The sequence below is a fragment of the Astatotilapia calliptera genome, chromosome 6 (genome assembly GCF_900246225.1).
Source record: "Astatotilapia calliptera chromosome 6, fAstCal1.2, whole genome shotgun sequence".
In the NCBI taxonomy this organism is placed as follows: domain Eukaryota; kingdom Metazoa; phylum Chordata; class Actinopteri; order Cichliformes; family Cichlidae; genus Astatotilapia; species Astatotilapia calliptera.
The window spans coordinates 10,399,976-10,427,218 of record NC_039307.1 but is presented as its reverse complement, the minus strand read 5'-3'; the positions used below and the strand labels follow the sequence as shown (position 1 = coordinate 10,427,218).

At 40.0% G+C, this 27,243-nt stretch overlaps 2 protein-coding genes across 2 annotated transcripts in view; both read left to right on the top strand.

Moving 5' to 3' along the window:
• LOC113023401 (polymeric immunoglobulin receptor-like) overlaps positions 1-13,083 on the top strand; it is a 28,590-nt gene extending 15,507 nt beyond the window's left edge. The window contains 3 exon segments of the mRNA XM_026169402.1: positions 12,376-12,693; positions 12,818-12,922; positions 13,025-13,083. Coding sequence (XP_026025187.1) covers positions 12,376-12,693; positions 12,818-12,922; positions 13,025-13,026 — 425 coding nt within the window. The 3' untranslated portion in view covers positions 13,027-13,083.
• Positions 13,084-17,268: 4,185 nt separating this feature from the next.
• On the top strand, positions 17,269-20,440 carry tekt4 (tektin 4). Its single transcript, XM_026169257.1, has 8 exons — positions 17,269-17,951; positions 18,400-18,470; positions 18,580-18,723; positions 18,805-18,891; positions 18,993-19,128; positions 19,200-19,354; positions 19,424-19,640; positions 20,352-20,440. The coding sequence occupies exons 1-7, from the start codon at positions 17,430-17,432 to the stop codon at positions 19,635-19,637; spliced, it is 1,329 nt and encodes a 442-aa protein (XP_026025042.1). The 5' UTR covers positions 17,269-17,429; the 3' UTR covers positions 19,638-19,640; positions 20,352-20,440.
• Positions 20,441-27,243: the final 6,803 nt, after the last annotated feature.

Here is a 27,243-nt window from a genome sequence, read left to right as displayed (position 1 = left end):
GTCTATGTCACACCGATATGTTAAAACATCTGTGGGTTTGTGTTATGTTAAAATACACATAACTATTAACGAAAAGAAAAGTGAACATGAAAGCATAGTGAAGGGCCACATTTCTGCTCTTAAGTTATTATCGTATTTTTCGGACCATAAGGCACACCGGATTATAACAGTCAGATAAGTCAAACTTTACTCAACTCATTTTTTGTACTTTCTCGGTAAAGCAGCAACACTGCTTTACTTCTTCTTTATTACAGAAGAATTTAGACAGATTTTGACTCTCAGTGATGCCGCAGTGTTCGTTTGACTTTTGGACCTGAAGTGGAGTTTAGTCCCGGATTACTCCGCGAAGCTCCTAACTACGGTGTCCGTAAAGTTCAGATAATCCATCAAGTGGTGCGGCTTCGTAGCTTACGAAAGTCGTACTACAACATTTTTTGACAGATTTTTGAGCGCTGTGTACCACATAAAATTGGTTCAAGGTCAGTAAGCACAACGAAAATTCATACATAAAGCGCACCAGATTATTAAGCGATTTTTGAGAAAATTAAAGGATTTTAAGTGCGCCTTACAGCCTGAAAAATATGGTAAGTGTTTTGGAAAGTGTTTCTTTTTATTGTCTTCTCTTTTGGTTTCTGTTTTTCAGATGCAGCACTCTATGTGGTTTACACTATACCTCCTGTCCTGCTACTGATGTGTCTCCTAGTTACGATTTATAAGAACAGATGCTCAAGAGTTAATGGTATCTTTTACAGTCATGTACACATGGACATGCTTACACTCAAATATAGATGCAAATATAGATGCAAATGAAGTACAACCACTATGTATACTATGTATTTTCAGAAGCCGATGACACCATGAGCAGAAATACACCCAAGGGAAAAAACATAGAGGAAGTGATGGGGGCTGCAGAAAGTGGAGTAAGAAAACTAAAGTGTAAAGCATTATCAGAGTTTTATGCATAAAATATAAAAATATAAAAGAATTTGGCACAATTGGAATTTGTAATTATGTGTACATTTTTATTTTTGATGCTGAGACAATGATAGCAATTTGACATCGGAATGCAGATAAAGGTCCTGCTACAGCTATGAACAGCCTCACACAGGCTGTAGTGTGGCTACAATGGTGGAATAACTCAAGGGCAGTGAGATGACTAAGATTGCAATTGGAAATTGAATCATTTCTTTGAATGGAGTTTCTTCATTTTTCTCAATTTTTTTTATTTGCTTTACGACTTTTATATTATGCGCATATTATGCCACCATCTAACACAAATGACTAACAGAAAAAAATATGTTATATGCTGTAACTCCGCAGCAGAACAAACTGTTGCAATCTGTCACAGCTTAGGTGATTGTATAGATCAAGGTTTCTCTGAGCTTTCATGGCTGGGTGCTAATTAACCAAGTGATTGAGAACCATGCAGCTAATTCACACAACAAAAGAGAAGTGCTCCCTTTGCCTGTTTTTAATGTGGCTTTGACTGGTGATAAATAAGTGTATTACACTGGGGCACTTAAGAGTGGCTCTTAAAAAACGTACTATATTATGTGCCGTTACATTCATTATCCTTAATTGTAATTCCTTCAGAATGGTTTCTATATTATGGTTATTATAAATCTGGACATGAATGCATACTGCAATGAGTCTCACTGTCAGAGATACACAACAGAAAGCAGCTACTCTGCCTATAGTGTTAGAGTAGAAAAAACACTTTTCCAACATATGTCCATCATAACCCAGATCTGTGCAGCTTGTGGGATGACTAAACTCATGTATTGGCTGGACTTAAACAACCAAAGATATAGAATTCATGTGGTGCTGATAATGTAAGTATTCATGTTTTAGAATCTGTTTCTTTGCAACATCTCTATTTTTAATATTGTTGTTTTGTTCTCCCAGTCTTCTAAACAAATGACATTTATAACTTGTAGTTGTATTTTCTTCAGTTTTCATATGTCTGGAGTCTGGACAGGCACATATGTACACTGCAACTTGTCTCACTGGTGGAAGCATGAGGCTATTTTGGCTACAGAGCCAGTGTAAACAACATTTTTTCAAAATGTTTCCATAACAACACAGATTTCTGCAACATGTGTCATTAATTGTTCTGTTTATTGTGTGTTGATTCATCTTTAGATTTATAAAAATCAAGAAGTTGTGATGACATACGTACAGCAAAAAGTCTGCAAAGATGGAGGTGGAGAGGAAGGCGTCTATGAAATCATGACCGCAAACGCAACAGAAGACATCTACTGTAATGAAAATTTCCATAAAGCCAACAGAAGATAAAAGAGTTTGTATCTGTGATCCATATCTTTTCTTTCATTAATATTGCTTAAAGTGTTCATAAAAACATTTGCTCTTTTTCTATAAACTGTGGAAACCCCTAAATTTAAATGATCAACATGAGTGTAACGTGAAAAAAATCTATTTCTGGTCACAATATGTCAGTTTTTGGTTGGTTGGTTTGTTTGTTCGTTCGTATGGTAATGCTGTTTACTTAAGATGTGCAAAAAAACGTACTGATCAAATGTGTTTTTCATTAGAACATACGTTTTTGCCGTAATCAGCAAACTCATGGCAATATACAGTGGGGCAAAAAAGTATTTAGTCAGCCACCGATTGTGCAAGTTCCCCCACTTAAAATGATGACAGAGTTCAGTAATTTGCACCAGAGGTACACTTCAACTGTGAGAGACAGAATGTGAAAAAAAAATCCATGAATCCACATGGTAGGATTTGTAAAGAATTTATTCGTAAATCAGGGTGGAAAATAAGTATTTGGTCAATAACAAAAATACAACTCAATACTTTGTAACATAACCTTTGTTGGCAATAACAGAGGTCAAACGTTTACTATAGGTCTTTACCAGGTTTGCACACACAGTAGCTGGTATTTTGGCCCATTCCTCCATGCAGATCTTCTCGAGAGCAGTGATGTTTTGGGGCTGTCGCCGAGCAACACGGACTTTCAACTCCCGCCACAGATTTTCTATGGGGTTGAGGTCTGGAGACTGGCTAGGCCACTCCAGGACTTTCAAATGCTTCTTACGGAGCCACTCCTTTGTTGCCCGGGCGGTGTGTTTTAGATCATTGTCATGTTGGAAGACCCAGCCTCGTTTCATCTTCAAAGTTCTCACTGATGGAAGGAGGTTTTGGCTCAAAATCTCACGATACATGGCCCCATTCATTCTGTCCTTAACACGGATCAGTCGTCCTGTCCCCTTGGCAGAAAAACAGCCCCACAGCATGATGTTTCCACCCCCATGCTTCACAGTAGGTATGGTGTTCTTGGGATGCAACTCAGTATTCTTCTTCCTCCAAACACGACGAGTTGAGTTTATACCAAAAAGTTCTACTTTGGTTTCATCTGACCACATGACATTCTCCCAATCCTCTGCTGTATCATCCATGTGCTCTCTGGCAAACTTCAGACGGGCCTGGACATGCACTGGCTTCAGCAGCGGAACACGTCTGGCACTGCGGGATTTGATTCCCTGCCGTTGTAGTGTGTTACTGATAGTGACCTTTGTTACTTTGGTCCCAGCTCTCTGCAGGTCATTCACCAGGTCCCCCCGTGTGGTTCTGGGATCTTTGCTCACCGTTCTCATGATCATTTTGACCCCACGGGATGAGATCTTGCGTGGAGCCCCAGATCGAGGGAGATTATCAGTGGTCTTGTATGTCTTCCATTTTCTGATGATTGCTCCCACAGTTGATTTTTTCACACCAAGCTGCTTGCCTATTGTAGATTCACTCTTCCCAGTCTGGTGCAGGTCTACAATACTTTTCCTGGTGTCCTTCGAAAGCTCTTTGGTCTTGGCCATGGCGGAGTTTGGAGTCTGACTGTTTGAGGCTGTGGACAGGTGTCTTTTATACAGATGAGTTCAAACAGGTGCCATTCATACAGGTAACGAGTGGGGGACAGAAAAGCTTCTTACAGAAGACGTTACAGGTCTGTGAGAGCCAGAGATTTTCCTTGTTTGAGGTGACCAAATACTTATTTTCCACCCTAATTTACGAATAAATTCTTTACAAATCCTACCATGTGCATTCATGGATTTTTTTTTCACATTCTGTCTCTCACAGTTGAAGTGTACCTCTGGTGCAAATTACTGACCTCTGTCATCATTTTAAGTGGGGGAACTTGCACAATCGGTGGCTGACTAAATACTTTTTTGCCCCACTGTATTCTTGAGATATTCAAAAAGAAAATAAAACATTTCAAAAGAAAAAAACACAGAAACATCCGCAAAACTGCTGACTCGGTCGGTTATTCAAACCAGCCCAGTCTTTTCTATTGAAGCATGATGACAGGAGCTTTGATCTTCTTCTGAGGAGACCAGATTTTTGTCCTCCTTCAAAAGTTATACAGTTCTTAGAGTGTGGCACTGACCCCTGCAGGTGATGTGTTAGTGTAACTCTGAATACAGTAGTTATGGTGCATAGATATACTGGACAAGACATCAGATTGTATCACTCATTAATTTGAAATGGACTGGTCTTCATGTATGTTAATTGCAAAACTTTTTTAATTTACTATTTTATACTGTTTTTCATACTGTCAATGTTTTGTATACCTATGATATGACAGAGGATGGAGTGTGGGAGAGAAGTTATAAATATTTTAATAAGAACATGTACAACATAAATTGTTGTTTAGAAAGAAAATTGTTTAAAGTTTCTATTTTTCAGGATAACCATTTTTGACTTTCCAGATGTATGCTTATTTTCTTAACGACCTGTCACGGGTTGTTAACAAAAGAAAAAACAGTCACTGTCCACACTTAGTGCCTTTGTTTCTCTTATTAAATGAACAAAACTGTGAACAAGTTTTGGGATGTTTAAAAATTAAAGGAACGCTTTGAAAATTCATCAGATTGACTTATTTTATTTAAAAGAAAATCCATTTTAAAATAAAATACTGTGTAGTCTGTAGCTCAGAAAGTGGATCAGGTCATCTAGTAATCGAATGTTTGGTGTGCCTCAATCCCTGGTTGCCCTAGTCTGCATGCCAAATATTCTTAGGCAAGATATTAACCCTAAGTTGCTCTCTGGTGCACTTACCTAAAAAACAAACATAGAAAAAAGTGCTTGTATGAATGCACTCGAGCGCAAAGCACAAGGCTCGAGTGTAGCGAAAAAAAGTGCGAGAGAGAGGGTGAGAGAAAGAAAAAAAAAAAACACGGCTCCCAATCCAGTCGTTAAGTGATGACTTGACGAATCCTACTTCCGGGCCTAAAGTAGTCTGCGTTTAATATGGCTTTTGTGTTGTTAACATGTCTAATGTTTTGTATTTTCTTCTATTTAATCTCAAAAAGCAACAACAGTCAGTGATCACTGTTGACCTCCCTCGGCTTTTATTACCGCTAATCATTTATTTAAGCTCAGTTTTTAAAACCTTAGGATGTAACTACAGCCCAACCCATGCAGCAGTATATGAATAACTAACCTCGTATCGTGGATGGATTATCTCAGTTGTTCTCCTGGCTGAAGTTTGGTCCTTTTACAGCATCCTACCATGTGATTACATTTGTTCCTGACCACCGAGAACACTCACGTTAACTTTTATCCAGTGGAAAAAAAGTTAGCTTGTTTACATTATGCTAACATAGCTGTGTCACTAGCGGTCACGTAGCACATCATTATATACCAGCTAGCCAAACTTCAGTAACCCTACAAACGTCACTGCTGTTTAGTTTTCTGTCTTCATTTATGTTGGAGGTGATAACAGAGGTGTACGTTTTAATTTGTTTCCAAAACCCCGCAGTCAGGACATGCTATATTGTATTTAGATAGAAGCTAGCGAGCTAACTTCCTGCTAACTTCTAACTGTCATAAATTCCGTTTTCATGGATGCCTGGATGTTAAACTCAATTGTTACACCTGGTAGAGCAGAACGCTGATCATTTTATTAAAGATGAAAGACCTTAGACAGTTCTTCAACTCTCAGTAATGCCATAGTGATCGTTTGATATATGGACCTGCAGTGGAGTTTAGGCCCAGACACGGCTAGTGACGTCAGACTTAACGACCGGATATATTAGGGGTGGGACTCAATTAAAGAAATTAATGAGGCTTTGTAAGTAATTCATCTTGATTAATTGCAGTCATTAAATCTCACAAGAAAATTTGCCCCAAAGCACAAATGTCTTTTTTTAATTTAAAAGGGTTTTAGTGGGTGACAGAATCAAATAATGGACATGAATATTGTAAACTCAAGAACTTTCAATTTATGGGGAAAAAGGATTTAAACTGCATTTCAATGCAAAACAGAGAAGAAAAAAAATAATATCCGTGGCCAAAATTGGGCAGACTTAAAAATAAAGTGTTATCTTAAGTAGTTTAAGTACATTTTCAAAATGGTATTATCTTTAAATAATAATAATAAATATTTCAACGTAAATTGCAGTTTTTCCTTTTTAAAAAAATAAGGCAGAAACAGAAAAGATTATTTGGCCAGCTTCACCTTTAAACTGTGAGTAACCTTAGTCAAAATTATTTTGCACAGTACATCGAAGATTTTAGTGCAAAACGTAAAAACCCCATTGGAGTGACAATACCTCCATGCTTTTTTACTGTCTGTCTCTTTCAGCTACTCAGTTACTTAGGCAAACTAGCCTGTTCACATTTTCAGAGCTCAAGGCAGCTCTCTTTTTTGTTACTATGTGACGTGCAAGTGAGAACAGTCTCTCACATGGGACAGAAGTGGAAGGACGAATCAAATACTTGCAGGCCAGAACAGGACCACCACTGCAGCGGGCAGTCTGTCTCGCTGATTCATAACCGTCCGATTGGGTGGCTGCCGGTGGCTGCTTGTCAGGGCCTGGCGCCTGTGGATCGGTCAGGCCCCTTCGGGTGGTGGGGTGCCCTTGGCCTCTGGGCCTGGGGCTCAGTCCACTCTGGCACACCAGGCTGCCATTGGAGCTCATGTGCACGACACTGCAACCCCCTCTGGCTTCTGCTCCACGGCTGCTGGGTGACCCCTCATCTGGGGCTCTCCTCAGCTCTTTCCGGGAGAGTGGCACGGTTGCCCCTCCATTGGTCTTTCTTGGTCTCTTGTGCTCTGAGGGTCTCTGGATGTCTGGATCGCCTCCATACCTGCTTCATGCTCTGGAGGACGGGGCTATGGCTCCCCACACCCTCTAGCGGATCGTTACATGAAGGAACCTTTTGAATACAAGTGCACTCATGCTCACAGGTGTACACACGGGTGCTCACAGATACAAATTACACCCTTTTTGGCTCCTACCTCAAAGCACACTGTGCGCTGTCAATCGCACACTGTGCGCTGTCAATCGTACAGGCTGCACAATAATATTCAATATTATGGCCTGGCCTGTATTTATATAGCGCTTTACTAGTCCCTAAGGACCCCAAAGCGCTTTACATATCCAGTCATCCATCCATACACACACACACATATTCACACACTGGTGATGGCAAGCTACATTGTAGCCACAGCCACCCTGGGGCGCACTGACAGAGGCGAGACTGCCGGACACTGGCGCCACCGGGCCCTCTGACCACCACCAGTAGGCAACGGGTGAAGTGTCTTGCCCAAGGACACAACGACCGAGACTGTCCGAGCCGGGGCTCGATCGGCAACCTTCCGATTACAAGGCGAACTCCCAACTCTTGAGCCACGATCGCCCAAATATTAAGTATTTACTGTTATATTCAAATAGATTGTCATGATGATGTTGTTTATTATATTGCTCTCTGTTTTTTGCTTGTCTTCTCTTCTTTTTTTTTCTCTCTCAGCAGGTGATATATATATATATATATATATATATATATATATATATATATATATATATATATATATATATATATATTAGGGGTGCAACGATACACAAAATTCACGGTTCGGTTCGGTTCGATACTTTGGTGTCACGGTTCGATATTTTTTCGATACAAAAAAAATGTTCATGCCTTTTTAATTTGTCATTTATTAAAATTATAAATATATATTTTAACTCAAAAGTACAGTTTTTAAATTTAACCCTAACCCTAACCCTTGTGCGTGTTTTTTATTTTGACAGCGAATGCGCACCTGCGGACCACTTATGTGCAGCCCTGGTTATTTAGCTCATCATATTGCAGCCACAGAAATTCTTTTGTCCATGAAACCATAAAGCTGCACTTTCTTTTTGCCTTATAGTCTGATTTGTCATAACTTCTCCGTTTTGTGGTAAGCTTTTCTTTGGCTGTCACTTCTTCACCCTGACCTGTCTTATTTGGCTCAGCAGAACTAAAATATATATCCTGCTGCTTTTACACACGCACTCACATAAGCTCAGCGATTCTCTGCGCGATCAACCTCTCACATGTTTAAGCTTGCTGCGGGAGATTTCACTTGTCATGTTTGCATAGTAAGCTAACGAGAGGAATTGGTGCGCAAATTATCATCACTCACAGATCAGTGCTGTCGCTCTCTATACACAGTTCGCACGATTGCAAAGTGAAAGCAAAGAAAAAAGCGCAAATTCAAACGCGATTTCAATATGTCACATATTGACAGTGGCTCACCAATGCCAATGACATAATTACCCAGCTACATTTCTGAAAGAATGCAAAAGCATTGACATATATTTTTCCTTCCTACAATAGCCCAACGGGCAGGAAAGAGATAGATTTTGGTAGCCCGACTGAAAAAATCGCTAGCCCCGGGACGTCGGGCTAGCGATATTGCAAGCCCTGTATCTGATTGAGGAATCACTCATCTTTGGAAAAGAGAGTTTATTACAGAGAAATGTCTCTTTCCAAAATAAAAGCTATACTATCCGCTTCTTCTGGGCTATATTCTCAGCAGCATATTAAACATATCAGCTCCCCATGAGGAGAATCCTGTGCTAACAGCTGTCTAAATGACTCGGCTAAAGTTAGGAGCATGCTTGCTTGTTTTTGTCTGCTTCCACTTGTCTTTGCACTAGGATGATGTCGGCGTAAATGTGCAGTCATATTCGTTGTGTTCCCACTAGTGCTTTCAGGTTAATCTCATTGAAATGACCTTAACGCCACAACACGGCAAATCTCTGTTAACGAGCCACCGCCGATCGCCCGTGCATGGGGCTAGACGGCCAACACGTTAACGTGCTAACTGCGCTAACACACTAGTTCCCACCAATGTAATTGAGCATTGCATGGCACATCCAATATACTGTTTTACTTTAGTCCATGACTCGCTTACCTTCAGGGTCATACGTCACATGAAAACCAAAATAATTCCAAACGCCAGATCTGAATGAGGGCGGGGGAGGTCCATGTTGCAAGGAGAGCTTAACTTCTGTCTCGCTAGCTTGCCCTGCACTCTTCCTTCTGACGATGCTGTCTGTGTTGAGCGCTCAGTGGATCTGCGCTCGACAGTGCAGCCTAGGCGGAATAGTCGAACGCAGATTCACTGAGCGCTCAACACAGACAGCATCGTCAGAAGGAAAGTTGATAAAATAAATTACAAATTTTGTATTGTTCGATACATATGCGTACCGAACCGAAAGCACTGTATCGAACGGTTCAATATCGATACGAATATCGTTGCACCCCTAATATATATATATATATATATATATATATATATACACACACATATTTTTTGTCCCCCCACCTCTTTTTTGTTTTGTGCTCTTTATCACCGTTCCTCTTCCCCGCTGTTTTTCTTTCCCTCCCTCGCTTTCTTTCTCCCTTCCCTTTCCCCCAGTCATGTCTGTCCCCTATGTCAGTGGTCCCCAACCCCCGGGCCTCAGACCGGTACCGGTCCGTGAGTCGTTTGGTACCAGACCGCGAGAGTTGAGGCTCAGGTGTGTATGGTTTTGAGGGTTTTTATCGGTTTTCAGGGTTATTTTGTTATCGTTTTTATCGTTAACTCGGTTTTCCTGGGTCTTTTCACGTGTGTTATGAATAAATCTTCTTTTTTTCGGTACCGGTACTAGTTTTATTTTGTTGTATTTATCCACGACACCTTAAAGGCCGGTCCGTGAAAATATTGTCGAGCATAAACTGGTCCGTGGCGCAAAAAAGGTTGGGGACCTCTGCCCTATGTAACAACTGAAAATAAAATAAAATAAACAATAAAAACAAAGGTCAATCAAATGGGCCAATATAGCAAGGCCGGGATGGTCCACTTGGTAAAGTGAATCCTTTGGGCATCTTTCTTGGCCTTTAGACAATAATTCTGATGGCAAAAGATCCAAGGTCAAGGTCAAATTTATTTATATAGCACATTTCAAACAGCCGATGCTGCACAAAGTGCTTAACAATATAAAAATGGCATTAAAAAGCAACAATGTAATACAATAATAACAATAAAAAACAATAATAGGACAATAAAATAATTAAAACAATAACTAAACTAATTCAAATAAGACCAAAATGCTTGGGTCATAGTGTATTAAAAGCCAGGGCATAGAAATGTGTCTTTAGTAATGATTTAAATTGCTCAAGTGTTTGTGCAGATCCCAGACTATTCCAAAGTCTGGGACCTGCCACAGAGAAGGAAATATCACCACGGGATTTGAGATTAGTCCGTGGGATGGACAGCATTAGTTTTGAGCTAGACCTCGTGGTTTTTCCTGGAGCATAGGCAGAGAGGAGCTCCAAACGGGACAGGCAGGGGGAAAAAGAAAAGAAAGAAAATTAAACTTTTCATTTTGACAAAAGATGATTTAGAATCTTTCTGTGAAATTGTGAAATGACTGTAGCACAGCATGTAACTGTAAAATATAAAAAATTACGTAGCAGATATTTCACACTAGCCATAGTGCTAAACTTTTTGCTAACATTTTAGGCATTAAACACCAGAGAGTCTTCTGTTTTGAAGCTTTGAAGATGTGTAGAGGAGCCACAGTATCCAGAGTTTTACAAAGTGATGCATTTACTTGACGTCCACACAAAATCAGATAAAAGAATAACTATTCAGATAGAACATTTAAGTAAAAGCCACGAGAATGATAGATTCTAAACATAAAGCTGATTTTTGAGTTTTCAGTTAGAGCGTACAAGGCTAAGTGTCAGCCTTTCATCCCTTAGTAATAGTAGTATCACCTTGTCACATAGTTATATACATATAGGAAAGCTTCACATCTGTGTTTCCACACACAGTGAGACCTTCCACACACAGTGTGAGTAGGCCAGAGACATCCAGGGTGTTGGATAGATAGGCATTGGGTGCCTGGTGTTCGTCTCTGTGAGGTAGGGAGGTGACAGCATGGTCGTAATTCTCCTGGTTTCAAGGATGAACTGAGCTAAACGTATATGCATGTGAGATAATGTGATGGCAACATGTAAGAGTTGTGGAATATCTTTTTCTGTGTGTTGTACATAAGAGATCAGTGTGGCATCCATTTTCAGAGACCACTTTGGCATTTGACCAGAGTGCAATCTCCATGTTGCAACGTGTGATTAAACCCATTCAAAAAATACCCTCACCAGGTGTTTGTAGTTTATTTTAAAATTGTCACACCACCTCCCCAGCCCTGTGCTTCAACGATTCTGAAAATTAGTGCGACTCATGGCTGTTCTTTCAATCTAATATAGTCCTCCTGCTTTAAACAGGCTTCTGTAAGGGAGAATAAACCAATATGGTGATCAATTATTAAAACATTTCCAAAGCACAATTAGCAGATTAATATTGCTTTCGTATTAATACATGATAAGATAAGATAAAACTTTATTAATTCCTCAGGTGGGTTCCTCTAGGAAATTCGGTATGAGTAATAATAAAAAGAAATTATAAACCTCAAATGGGTCATTTTCTGTACATTTAATGTGAATACAATTCATAATGAATGAAGTTGAAAGTAATGACAACAGTTTCAGGATAATAGTATTAGTAGATAAAGAAGTCTTAAATAGAAATGTGACCGTTGACATCATTGGGAGGGGGGGTCAAATGTCAATGTCAGAACAGCAGAGGTGGGAAGTAGCTGTACTTAAGTACAATAAGGTGCACTTAAATAAGTTGAATCTGCACTTCAACTTTTACTGGAGTATTTTTCAACACTAGTTGACACTCTTTACTTTTACCACCTCTGAAGAACAGTAACAACACTGTAAATACGCCTACACAACATATACATACAAATACATTTACAAATACAAATAAATTTAAACTGTCATAGAAGCATAGTAACTGTTGGGGGGAAAAAATGCAACTTTATAAAACATCTTACAAAGTTTTATAATGTGATTGCACTGAAAATGATTTAAGAATTTAAAGTCTGAAAACTGTAAATTCAGGATAGAAAGGGTGATGGCTGAGAGCATACCTATATGTAAAAAGAGTCTGAATGACGTGAAAATACAAACCTGTCTCTTCTAGCTATTCTGTAGCAGTAGCACATCTTCTGATATTCTTTACTTTCTCGACAGACAACTGCTGTGACACTGTGACCAAAATCCAAAGTTATGAGGGTCATGAGTCCATCAGTTGTCCGTATGAGTCTCAGTACCAGAACAGCCTGAAGTACATCTGCAGAGGAACACGGCCCTCCACATGTCTGCAGCAGGCACTGATCACCTCTGACACCAAATCAAATGGACGATTCACACTTGATGATGACAAAGTGTTAGGAACATTCACAGTGACCATTAACAATTTGACTCAAAATGATTCACGGTCATACCTCTGTGGTATCCACAGAAACTCTGAGCTGGACATTTTCACTTAGGTTGAGCTGGAAGTCCAAGGTGAGAGGTCTTAGTTATACCTCATTACATCAGCCCTAAGATGGCACTGGTTTCTGTCAAACATTCTCCAAGAAAGTTTAATATTTTTTGAGTATTGAATATCTTTTGTTTTTCAATCTGACAGAGTGGTGCTGTCTCAACTCAATTAAAATAAATGGCACAGTAGGACATCCACTAACTCTGCGGTGTCCTTATCCTGCACAAAACTGGGATTACAAGAAGCTTTTCTGTAAGGGAGACCATCGCAACAATTGCACAAACGTAACCAGTCAAAGGAGGTTCACATTGCAAGATGATGCTTATTCCAACTCTTTCTTGGTGAGGATTACAGAGCTGGAAGCAGCCGATGCTGGGACATACTGGTGTGGATCAGACTCACAGTGGAGAGTTGGAAACTACACAAAGATTCAACTGTCAGTGGGTAAGATGAACATGTGTAGATGTGGACAAAGTGAATTGAGCTGTAAATTCCTCCTTTTGGTCCCCTCTGTACAAACACGGGCTGTTGTTGGCAGTTCTAATGTCATTAGAAAATTAAAAAAACAATTATAATGGGTTTCACGCTACGAATAGAATAGGTGCACAGAATAGTGACAAAACAATACTACACAGAGCAAGAAATGTTGGGCCCTGTTGGTTTCCTGACTAGTTATTGATCTCTTTCTTTGATTAGTTAAACTAATCAAACTTCTATAGAACTGTAATCTGTGGCTATTTTGCCTTTGTTAAAATATCTATCTGCTAGATAAGCAGGCATAACAGGCATAAGATGTAAAATATGAATAAAACAACATATTTACAGCTATACTAGCACCATTTCTATGTTCTCTTATCTGACATGTGAAAAATAGTTGCATAGCATTCACACGAAACAAACCTCTGCTAAAATAGAAGTGCCGAAAACAAAATGTGTTGCTGCCTTTGACACAGAGATAACATCTTCTTGCCCAAATAATAAAGCCAACCCTTTTTTTCATGCAAAGCTTATCAGATATTGAACCTATCTGCTTGTTAAATTATCTAGGTTTATGTGCTAAAAAAGGTTCACAGACTTCTTAGCACGATATCTGCATGTAGCCGCCCCCTCCCCCAAGGCTCATGGGTATCATGGAGGATTGTTGTCATAAACCCTGCAACTGCTTGTTCGTCACATAGGCAGAAAACATAAGCTTGAAAACCACAAGCCAGCAGCTTGTAAAGTATAGTGTATGGTTTCACACAGCTCTGAATATTTTGAATATATATTACAAACTGTTTTCAACAGCCGATAACTTTCTTACTTACAGCTTCTACCTGGTGAGCCGCTCCTGGCAGCGTTGGGGGGAGATATTCTTACACCTTGTTTTAGCTCATCTTATCAAATCATTATCCATACCACTACTGTACACTGTATGCAAAAACTAAATAGAGAAAAGTTGTTTAAACAAAACAGTTTTAAAAATCATGAAATTATCATTTCACCACTTGCAGCACATTAAAGTCAGTAATTGCAACAGATAGTCTAATCCTTAATCCAATTGAAATGTCATGGTGGGATCTGAGAGCTGTGCATAAATAAATCCCTGCAAACCTGAATGAACTGAAGCAAAAGAAGAGTGGGCCAATATTTCTCCACAATCATCAGTCATACAGAAAACAATTACTTCCAAGTTCTTGCTGCTCAGGTTTGTTCTAGAAGCTATATAATCAAGCCATATACTTAGCTTTTCACAGCATTGCTTAGAGTCCTGTTTGCAACTGAGCATGAAGTCTTTGAACTGGTGCTGGTGATCATAAGGGCTGCTTAATCTAGTCACTAATACCTGTCCTTCAACATCAACATTTACATCAGCAGTTCCTCTCCTCTATTCTCTTCTTCTCTTCTATTTAACTCCAGTCAAACAGCATATCTCAGTGACTTAATATACCATGTTATAGTACAATGTTGTACAATCTGTTGGATATTTTGTTATAAGAAGTAAGTAGCTATAAATCTGAAGTAAATTGAATGAATAGCGTCAGTGTGATTCAAAACTTTGAACCGGTCAACTGACATATGAATGCTACCAAGCACAGAGGCCTGTTGCTATGTGGACTTAAACTAAATTAGCTAAGTATTTTTCCTCTGGCAGTCTTTCTGCAGCACACCACCACTGAAAATTTTACCACTATATTGGAAATCGTAGGACTAAATTCAACAGATGTCCCCGGTAAGTCTATTAAAGGTAAACTATGTTTCCACATTATGGTAAACATTTGGTATTGGTCCTGAAATTGATGTATTTTTTTACTCTGTTCTGTTTTGGCTTCTGTTTTTCAGATGCCACAGTCTATGTGGTTTTTGCTGCACGCTCTGTGCTGCTACTGCTACTGCTGTGTGCCCTGGTTATAGTTCACAAGTACAAATATTACAAATTGAAAGGTATTTTTTTAATCATAACATACCCATAGCATTCACAACAGACCAATGCACTGAAATTTTCATGCAAAAAAGGCATAAAACTTTCTTATGACATGTGTGTTCAGAAGCTGAAGTCCCCATAAGCAGACATCCACCCAAGGCAGCAGAGGAAGAGGAACTGAGTGCAGCAGATGTACAAAAGCTAAAGTCCATCGTCTGTCATAAACCCTATTACAAATGCCCTCCACTATTCTTTGCTTAACAGTGTTTTCTTTCTTCTTTTTTCTTTTCCCTCACTAACCAACTAGTCCCATCAGATGACCACTCATGTCTGAGCTTGCCTCATCAGTGCTGGAGCCAACCCAGCCAACACTGGGCAAGAGGTAGTATCTGGTTAGACACCATGTTTCTATTATTTTCAGGCCTTAGAGTACAATAAACTCGGTTTTATCTGAATTTAGAAGCAGGAAATAAGAGGTCATCCAGGCCTGTATGCCATTAAGAAATTCCTGCAGTTTAACTAATAGATGTGTATCATACAGCTTCAAGGACAGATAAGCTGGGTATCAAATATATTTGTGCATTAAAAGCATCCAAACAAGGGATACAAATGTATTGCACAGAAAACAATTTACGTTATACTTGAAATTAGTGCTGTCAGCGTTAATCTCATTAAAATGAGGTTAACACCATAACAGCATTAACACGGTAAATCTCTGTTAGCCCCTCGCACACGGATCGCCGCGTGCGAGGGGCTGCACGGCGCTAACGCGTTAGCGAGCTAACTGCTCTAACACGTTAACACCCTGCAGCCCTTGCACGGGGCGATCTGCTGTTTGCTCTTTGTTGGTTCTTCTTTAAATTTCTGGAAATCATGAATTTTTGGTGTGCACGAAAAGGCAGACCTTAAAACAGCATTGTGCCTTTTAGTACAGTGAGGAAGAGATGGGTCAAACTGGAAAAAATCACAACACAACAGAAGATACTGTTGAAATAAAAATTTCTAATAAGAAAAACAGTTAAACAGTGCCAGTACTAGATTATTCTGTTTGACAATAGCAGCAGAATTTAATATACAATTACTGAAATCGTTTGTAATCCCCACTAGTTTTATTGTTGTGAAATGGTTGCTCTTGATTTATTTAATGTTCATCTCCTATTTTTTCTGATATGTTTGTCTTCATTTGTATTATTTGATATAACTTAAATGATGTGCCCTACATGTGACATTTTCACATACCTGTGACACTTTAAAAAACCCTCTCTGGGATAGCTTTCTCAGAGATGAAACGCTGGATTGGTAGGGAGGCTACACACAGCCGCTCATTCACGTGAGCACACTGCTCCGAGGTGCTACTGTTATGAGCCGAGTTATGCGGTGTTGCAAGTTTTGTGAGGTGCTTTTTTGATATTTAATGGATCGGATTACATTTTTTATTTCTCTCCGATATCCGATCCAGTAATTTATGTCAGTATCGGGCCGATACCGATACCTAATATCGGATCGGTCCATCTCTAGTTTTAACGTAATAATTTCACAAATAATCATCATCTTGAGAACAGGAAGAGCCAAGGATGCCCTTCGTGGACCACAGCTCAAGCTCAACACCATAACCCCAGACATCCTCGACACCAAACTGGACCACCTGCTCCTGGATCAAAGGCTTCCTCACCACCGTCCTGAATCAGAAAGTCCCCCCACATACCACCCCTTCCCACTCACTACCGCAGCAATGGTCTGAATAATCCTCATCACTCAGGCCACTCATATGACTCTATACTCAGATCAAATCCTTTGCAATACTTCCAAGCACTCCTCTTGATTGCATATATTGCATATATTTCACCAGTTTGTTATTTATTCCTGTTGTCTTACTATTTATACTTTATTCCTGCTCCCAGCCTGGAGCACCCATAATTTTGTTGTAAATGTACAATGACAATAAAAGGTTATTATATTATATTATATTATATTATATTATATTATATTATATTATATTATATTATATTATATTATATTATATTTAGCATCTAAACAACAAATTCTGTATACTATACTACAGAGATTTAAAATGGTTCTCTTCTGGTATACGCTGAATTGGTCCCAGAGTTTTATTATTATTTATCGTATTATTATATACTTAGGTTTGTTGTTTGACTGATATTAGCATTTGATGATTAGCCGTGTCATCTGAGCCAACATGCGTAACTAGGCAACACCAAACAAACAAACCTACAGCTTGGTCCGGACTGTTAATGTTAGTGCTGCTACTTTTTATTTGGGACTAAATCTGCTTTAATCAGTCCAAATAAATCGCGTCTTTTTTCTTGCAGGCCATTTGAATTGTTAAAAAAAATGTGCTCGGATGTTGTAGTATCACGACCTCACTATGACAGCAGAGCTGTAGCTCAGGGGGTCCCGGAGAAAGATCACCTTGTAGCGGCCCCACAGCCGTCCTCGGGCTTAGCCACAGCAGGGTACCGCTCGGCTAAATACACCCCGACTGAATGGTTCTCCAACTACCAAAACTTACTTCAGCAAGCCGGTACCGACTGCCACGAAGCTACGAGCCTTCAGCGAGAGTCCAGAACTTTGTACCAAGACACCGATGCATCCACTTTTAAGACACAGGCCGAGGGAACACGTCGTCTGGGAGAGAGACTACAAGAGATCCACTACTGGAAGTCTGAGCTGCAGCGGCACATCGAGCAGCTGCTGGCCGACACGGAGTCACTGGTGGCGCTGAAGATGCGGCTGGAGAAGGCGCTGGATGCCACCGAGATTCCCTATGCTATCGCCACAGACAACCTGAACTGCAGGGCGAGAAGGCTGGGAGCTGACCTGGTCAGAGACACTGTGGAGGAAGAGTTGTTCAAGGTGATAGACAATATTTCATGATCCAAAATAATATCGCCTAAGTGTGGGCTTGCAAAAATCTGAACGTATAATTATAATTAAAGTGAAATTTGTATTTGGATACATTTTCTCAAAAGTGTATTTAATTTGATATTTGACCAATTACTGCTTATGGGATATTTTAGACACATTGATATTTTATTTTGGAATAATGCTTTTCAAATTAAAGGGAAAGAATCGCACCTAAGTTAATGGCAAATGTGAACTAGTGTGATCTGATCAACTGGCAGTGGCAGATTTCACCTCAACAAACTAAGAATGTCTGCTTTTTCTTGTCTTCAGTGATATTTAAACATATTTGAACTGATCTTAGCTCTTACTGTAATATTTTCAGAGTAAAACGTTTAATAATGAGATCCAGCAGATGGCAGTAACACATTAACCAGTAAGATGACTCCGTCTTTTGCAGGAAGTGGACTTGATCAGGAGTGTCCAGGCTCTTCTGAAGAGAACTACAGCTCAGGTTGTCAGTCAAATCAAGTAAGTTTGAAACTCTGTTTAAAACTGCATAACATGTAGAATTTCATAACATGAAATATTTATATAACTATAAACAGAAACTTTTATTTCATGTGTGTCTATGCATCAGGTTGAACAGAGAAGCCAAGCACACTTTAGAGATGGACTGGTCTGATAAGTACCAGGCCTACCATTTTGATGACCACAGCGGAAGACACAGTAACATGAGTTCAGATACGCAGCACCATCCCAGCTCAGCTGCCATGCAAGAACAGTGAGTTTGAGCAGCTGGAGATATTACATAAACCTAAAAAAAACGAGAAACAGTCCTGATAACTTTTTTCACTTGCTGCAGGGTGTCCAGCCACCCATCATGGACGAAGTTTACACAAGACAACCTGTTCAAGGCCGTGCAGGAGGAACAGGCTACCAACAGTCTCAGGTTAGAGCACATACTAGTTCATATACTGCAGCAGAATCTGAAACTGATCCTGGTTCATTATTTATTATTTGCTTTAAACAAATGGAATCCTTGTGTGTTAGATTGCTGGTAGAGCAGGTGCTGCAGGACACGGCTGAGGATCTGAGAGTCCAGTGCTCCAGTGTTGACCGAGCCTTTAGCGAACGCTGTGTGGAGCTGAATGAGGCCAAGACACAGCTCAATATGCAGCTCAAACAGGTGGATGAACTGACAGACAGAGTAAATGACTGGTTATTAGTTGATGATTGATTGTATTATCTCATGTGTAGATCTTGGAGCAAATTGGTGCCCAGGAGAAAAACATTGTGGCTCTGCAGCAGGCCATTCACAACAAAGAAGCTCCACTGCGAGTAGCTCAGTCCAGACTTTACCTTCGCTCCCTCAGACCCAACATGGAGCTGTGCAGAGATGAACCCCAACTCAGGTATGCATGCACAAAACAATAAACTGCTTTGTCTTTCTCGCTGCTCTGATTTTTTGCTTCTGTCTGTAGTTTGGAAAGGGAGGTGAAGCAGATTGATGCCACTCTGGCATCTCTACAGCAGAAGCTGAGCAAAGCCAGAGAGTCCCTGTCTCGCCTGGAGGAGTCACGCATGGCGTTGGAGAAAGACATCAACTGCAAAACCCACTCACTGTTCATCGAGAGGGAAAAGTGCATGACTCACCGTAAACGATACCCGACCACTTCAGCACTGTCAGGATACTGAAAGGTTCAACACGTCTTTGTTTGGCTCTTTTTTGTGTTGCTGTAATTAGTAAATGGTTATGACCGATATAAAGATGACTTTTTACATTTAGTACTAAAGGCATTAATATGACCACATATTTGATCACAGTTTTGTATACTGTTCGGTTTGTTTTGGTTCTGTCCTTTTAGCGTTCATAAGTAAAACACATATCTTCTGTCTCAGGGATATCTTCATACACATGATCACCATCATCATTATCATAGATGTGCCAGTTGTTCCGCTCCTCAGAAGAACCCAAATTGAAACACGCCTCAACAGCTTGGTTTTCATAAGTCTAAAAAACAAATAGAAGGAAAGATTACAATGACGAAGGAAACTCACAGTGAAATTCAGAGGTCACAATAAGATGGACACATGGCATAACAATTTCTTGATGATAACATATTTCTTTGGCCCACTAGCACCAGGTGCATCTATTTCTCTGATTTTTTTAGCCTAAACTGAGTAAATAGGAGTCTACAGAAATGTAATATTGAAATAATGTACACATTTTAGAGGACATGGTGGGAAGATGTTCCTGAGAATAAACGTAACATTTACAGGACCACTGTCAAAGCAAGCTAAATCGCCAGTACGGTGCAGCAAACATTGCACTTTCGAAATGCTTCTGATACTGTCTCATGTATTTTCCTCTCACATGATCCTTAAGCTTTACTTCTCCTGCTTCTTCAGTGTTTATCGTGATTCTGTTCATGGCGATGTCAGCTGCTGGAGCAACACAGAAAACAATAAATTAAAGTGCTTGTGTGTGGACAAATCTATATATGTGTTTGTGTGCATATGTGTGTATTACCTCTCACTTTGGTGCATTTATAAACCTTGATCCAAGCCACTGTCGGTATCAGCATTATAACCAGAGGTGCGGGCAGAAAGTAAACCAGAATGTGAATTGCTGCAGGAAAAGAAATATTTAAGAGAATAAAATCTGCACAGAGGTATCATAATATCCACATATCATATGTTCCAGTCTGTCTAAACAGCAGAAATAGCACCAAATCTCTAGACTGATCAGCATTTGGTACCTTGTGTTCCTTATTTCATTAATAGCTAAATGAGCACTCCTATTTTAGAATCACAAATCATTGAAATTTTGAATGCATGAGGATTTACATCACATTTAAGTCCCTTTAACCCAAAAGAAAAAGCTATCTAGGAGAACATAAATCTTACTGTACAGCAATATTTTTTGCTTCCTGTTTCTGAAATAATAAAATACATTATATATAATAAATACTTTCTGTATTAGCTTTCATAAGAGACATAACTATAAACTCTCACCTTTGACTTGAAGCTCAACAGCAGAGAAAACATCTCGTCCACTGTTTCTTTGGACACCACAAAGGTATAAACCAGAATCCCTTCGGGTCAGTCTGGTAATGCTCACTGTAAATTTTCCTAACACTTTGTCATCATCAAGTCTGAATCGTCCATTTTCTTTGTTGTCAGAGGTGATCAGTGCCTGCTGCAGACATGTGGAGGGCCGTGTTCCTCTGCAGATGTACTTCAGGCTGTTCTGGTACTCAGACTCATAAGGACAACTGATGGTCACGGAATCTTCTTTATAGCTTTTTATTTTGGTCACACTGTTACAGCAGCTGTCTGTCAGAAAGATAAACATCAAAAATTGTCACAAGCTAAAATAGAGACTAAGTAAATGCAAAGAAAAAGATGTCAAAAAACTAAAATAAGTTTCACATTTAATTTTATCCTGTCATCCAAAAATGTGTGCTGACTCTTATCTAAGCAACATGCTTATATCTGTACTGTATTACTTTTTATTTTTGTGTGTATCCTTTGCTTCCTTCCATGTTTCACGATGAAAGAGAAACCTCTGTTTCATCGTGACACATGGAGTGCAGAAAGGTCAAATGTTGCTCAAATGTTGTTCATGCTGACGAGTGTCACTAATGTAAGTGCAAAAAAAATTGTCAATGCTTTGTTTTGAAAACCTTCTCCAGTGTGCTCTAGCTACTTTTGACAAATCCATCTGTTGTCAGAGAACCCCGCGCCCCAAAACTACAACATACTAAATAACTATATAAGGTCATTTTATTTACCTTGCCCAACATCCACTGTGACTTCAGCGTAGATGTCATTTCCAAATAAGGAGATGCCACACCAGTATTTCCCTGCATCCCTTTTCTGCAAGTTGAAGATCGTCACAGTGAAGATTTGAGCCTTTGTGTCATCGTAGATGGAGTATTTTTTGTTTTTCGGTTGTGTCGTCATGATAAGAACATCACTCTTGCCACAGTTTGACTTGCACAGGTACTTCTCGGAAGATTGAAATCCCGTCTTATAGGAACAAGAAACATTAACATCTGCCCCCTCATATCCAGACACACGGATCACCCCTGCTGTGCTGGTGACACAGCTCAGAGAAACTGTAAACAGAAGAAAACAGTGTTAGGTACAGACAGGGACAGCTGGTATGAATGGGCTGACAGGGCTAGGCCCTCCCTTGGCTTTTCAAGAAAAAATTATAAGAAATTATATAAAATTCCCCTCTCACCCCTGCGGGCAATCTATCCTTCAAGCTCGGATCCTCAACCAGAGCCCTGGGGTTGAGGGTCCTGCGCAGTGTCTTACCTGTTCCTAGGACTGCGCTCTTCTAGACAGAGATCTCCGATGTTGTTCCCGGGATCTGCTGGAGCCACTCGCCTAGCTTGGGAGTCACCCTACCCAGTGCTCCGATTACAACTGGGACTACTGTTACCGTCACTCTCCGCATCTTCTCAAGCTCCTCTCTGAGCCCTTGGTACTTCTCCAGCTTCTTGTGCTCCTTCTTCCTGGTGTTGCTGTCATTCAGTATCGCTACATCTATCACTACAGCCATCTTCCTCTGCTTGTCTACGACCATGATGTCCAGCTGGTTAGCCACCACCATTTGGTCTGTCTGTACCTGGAAGTACCACAGGATCTTAGCTCGGTCATTCTCCACCACCCTACAGAGCGTTTCTCATTTTGACCTCGGGACTTCCAGGCCATACTGGGCACAGATGTTTCTGTATACTATGCCAGCCACTTGGTTATGGCGTTCCATGTATGCCTTGCCTGCTAGCATCTTGCACCCTGCTGTTATGTGCTGGATTGTCTCTGGGGCATCTTTACACAGCCTGCACCTGGGGTCTTGCCTGGTGTGATAGACCCCAGCCTCTATGGATCTTGTGCTCAGAGCTTGTTCCTGTGCTGCCATGATTACAGCCTCTATGCTGTCTTTCAGTCCACCTTTGTCCAGCCACTGGTAAGACTTCTGGATGTCAGCCACTTCCTCTATCTGCCGGTGGTACATACTGTGCAGGGGCTTGTTCTTCCATGACGGTTCCTCCTCCTATATCTTGGGTTCTGCTGCCTGAGGTATTTGCCTCATCCTGGACTGTGGGGCTGACACTCACCAGTCCCCGGCCTCCTTCCTTCTGCTCAGCACACAGCCTCAGGTTGCTGGATGGGGTGAAACCCTCCATGCATGGAAAGGAGCTTCCTGGTCTTTATGTCAGTGGCTTCTATCCCCTCCTTTGGCCGACTGATTATCCCAGCAAGTTACCTGATCATGGGCAGGGCGTAGGTGTTGATAGGCCAGATCTTGTTCTTACCATTCATTTGACTCCTCAGGACTTGCCTGACCCTCTGCAGGTACTTGGTGGTTACAGCTTTCCTAGCAGCCTCGTCATGGTTCCCATTTGCCTGTGGGATCCCCAGGTGCTCGTAGCTGTCCTCTAGGTCTGCAATATTGCCTTCTGGTAGTTCATTCCCCTCTGTTCTGACTACCTTCCCTCTCTTTGTTATCATCCAAATACAATTCTCCAGTCCGAGCGACATTCCAATGTCCTTGCTGTATATCCCACCAGGATATGCTGTATATCCTAGTGAGATATACAGCAGGGAAATTAATGGTTCCTTAAAATCTTAAAAATGGGTTTTAAGGAAGCAGGGCAATTCCCATTTTTTTTAAATAAACACAAAAAACTTTCTAAAATTCAGCAGCAGTGTTACACGTCACCAACAACTCCACATTCTCTCTCTGTACCTGGATAGTGTCTGCCCACAGCGCCAAAGGACTCTGCGAGCGATCTTCTCTCACCCTGGGAGCAGCTGTCCCTCACCTCTTTTTCTGTCTGCCTCATCTCTGTGCTATGTGCTATTCTGTGATCTCAGGGGCACAAGCTAAACACAAAATACAATTATTGTGTGTCTTTTGGCTAAGAAAATGGATGGAATTTCTTCTTTTTGAGCAAATTATATTTGATGAATGATTGTGATTGGTTTGGACATATTTGTAAGTGGTGACCAAAAACTGGAATCAAGTATTTGCATAATGAATCTTTCACATCGCTGCAGATGAATTTTGGTTCTCTATTCCCTGCAGAAGCATGCTATAATGACTGTACTGTATATATGTTCCCTATCTCCTCCTAGACAAGTGAAACAATCTTAATGAGATGTTATGAAATTTGATTAGGACAGTGTAATGCCAACATCTGTAGAGTGTATACAAATCCCAAAATTGTATACATATGTACATCTGACAGTTCAGATGTGCACTGAATGGAATTTATGCATAGCATAGAATGAAACACCATCACAGCATCATACTATAAAGATCGCGGTATATGTATGATTGTGTGTTTGTATGTTCCCTGTTTGCTAATGTCTATAATGGCCAAATAACATCACACAGGCTTTACATCCCTGACTGAAATTATCCCATTGCTTAGACTTTGTGATATCTAAAGAAAATTCTCAGTGCAAAATGAAACATGAGGCACTCCTCATGTTTTATTTATAATGAGAAGTGAACAACAGTCATTCAGTGCCTCATTTTTAGTAGTGCTAAGGAGATACATTCTGAGTACACCCACAGCACTGAGTGAGCAAATATTTATGAAAATAAAACATAAGGTGTGTGGATGTGGTTTAAAGTGAGTTTAATCCAGCATCTCTTCATTCAAAACAGAAGACTTGTTTAGATTAGTTTGCACATAGCGACAGGCAAGCCTGTAGACAATTATATCCATAAAACCAGACAAATCTATTCTTAAGTGTTACATTTTTCAGCAATAGTCTCAATATAAGAAAGTTGTTTACATAAATTAAATGGACTGCTGTTAATAAATAAATGTACTTACTGCAGTGGATGAATAACAGGTACTGAGTGCGCCACATCTTCATGTACTAATGTGGTTGTAAATCTAATCATAGGTGCCAGCAAATATTAAAATCTCTCAGTTCCCCATTCAAATCCCCTTTCTGGTGCCATTTACTGCCTTGTGAACTTTCCAGTTAAAAGTTCAACCATTGAAAAAGAGAAGTCAGTATAAAAAAGCATAGTTCATATGCATTAAAGTTTCTATAACACCTTAAATTTGATTACTTTGTCAAAGCACATATCAACCCATGAGCAATCTGGATTGACTAATCACTACAGTTTGCTCCTGTGACATAAGTGTTTCACTCTGTCTTTCACTCATAAACATGGTACTTTTCTTTAATTTCTTTTAACATTGTTTGCCTTGGTTTGTTATGTTATGAGCCAGCTGCTCCCGAACCTTTATTTTCTCACTAATTTCTGCATTTGTCCTATGTGAGGGAGTTCTGCCTATACCATCTGTTCATGATGGCCTTACAAATATGCCTTCAATTATGCCAATACCAAAATATTTGATATGACCTAGGTATATTGTGACCCAGGATTTTGACAATAACCAAATGAACACAAAAAACCCCCGAAGAATGTGCATAACCAGGACAAAAAAGAATGAATATTGTTTCACACAATAGCTTGAAAGCATAATCACATTTTCATTGCGGTCTTACTTTATTTGAACACTTATTGTTGGAACTTTTTGCCATATTCATCAGTTTCCAGCCGCAGAAACAGTCTGAGTTACAGCAAAATCTTCCTATCAATCATTGCCTCCACTAGAGAGAGCTCTTGAGCTTCATTGTCTCCCCTCTCCTCACGTTGCTTCACAGCGACCTGGTTTCTGCCTCAAGGACAACATCAAGGCCTGGGGCGACTTCTAAAAATAAAAATGACTCACACATTAAAACGTTTCGGTAAGTCTTATATTTGTGATTTATGGAGAAACAGAGTCAAATGGTGGTCAGGGAGGCCATGCTAACCACAGATTAAACTGTGGCCTCCCCGCACAAACCGATGGTGAATCGGCAGGAAAAGATGTTGGGGGGGGGGGGGGGGGGGGGATTATGTCTGCAGTCACAGAGGCTTCACACATAGTCTTAGATGTGGAGTTACACAAAGTTTAGTTTTTATTCTTTATTTTCAGGGACAACAAACATTGATCTCATAAGAGCAGATTTAGCTACTAACTAAATTCCATCAACAGTTGTTGGGCAGGAACTCAATGTTAAATAAACTACATGCTAAATACAGATACAAGTAGCTGCTGTTTTTTTCTAGTCTTCCATTTACATTTATCAACAATTAAAAATAATGAACTTCAGCAAGCATTCCAGATTATATAGAAATGTCTGATGCTGTTGATATTTATATGAAATGTGTTATAAAGACTAGCCGTTCATTGTTATTTCAACAAAGAGGGGGATTAAAACACAGCCCTTAATAAACCAGAAAAGAATTAATCCATACTTAATAACATTTGCCATTTCCATAAAAGGAAAAGGTTTCTATGGATTGTTACGTAGTTAATGCAAAGATTTGAAGTTGCTGCTTCATAAGTGTTTAAGCACTAAAGCCTCTTTGGGATTATCTGCTCTTTTTTTATATAAAATCACAGGGCTGCCATTTGACTCTATTCTTAGAGATAACTTTCTTCACGTAATGAGGTGCCACGACTGAGGATGTTATGAAACTTCAAGTTCATGCAAAGAGTTCAGACATGCAGTTTCACTCGCACTGCAGAGCACATAGTATTTGTTTTATGACACCACCAACTGTGGGCAGGGCAGGGTGCCAGGCTTGTGTGTGAGAGAGAGAGAGCATGTGATTTTATCATTGCATGGAATAAAAGACTTCACAAAGCAAACAAGTAAGAGTAAAAGTAATGAGATTGAAACTTAGAATTGTGTAAGATTGGACACACAATAAAACAAGCGTCCATTGACTGGAATATATGTTTGCCGGGGGGGAGAAGATTAGAGATTCTTATAAAAATTAAAGGCTTTTATAATTCAAGCTCACGTGTCAAGTGAGCCAAACATGTGACCAGACCAGGGAGTTTACCCACCTGCTGCAATATATAGCATATATTCAATTTGGAGCAACTGTGACCACATAATTTTCTCTGAGATTAATAAAGTATTCTGATTCATATGTATGCACTGGGAGATAGGAGAGAATAAAAGTCATTGATTTGTTTATGTTTTCATTGATTTCCATGGTCAGTTTCCCTTTTCCAGATTTCCTTTGACGGGCAGTATGTGTTGGAAAGGAGAAACGTGACCAGAGGAAGGAAAAACTCCTTAAATGAATAAAATGGGAGGGATGGAGAGCCAACCTGAGGGAGTGACAGAAGAAGAAAGAGGGAGGGAAAGAGGAGAATAGAGACAGCAGGACCAAGCTCACTGCCCCAGTGCTCTCCTT

Bases quoted from the DNA above. Each gene is read 5' to 3' on its own strand.
- tekt4 (XM_026169257.1), top strand. From the start codon at position 17,430: ATGTGCTCGGATGTTGTAGTATCACGACCTCACTATGACAGCAGAGCT. The intron at 17,952-18,399 runs GTGATAGACAAT...CGTCTTTTGCAG, and splicing joins TGGAGGAAGAGTTGTTCAAG to GAAGTGGACTTGATCAGGAG. The intron at 18,471-18,579 runs GTAAGTTTGAAA...TCTATGCATCAG, and splicing joins CAGGTTGTCAGTCAAATCAA to GTTGAACAGAGAAGCCAAGC.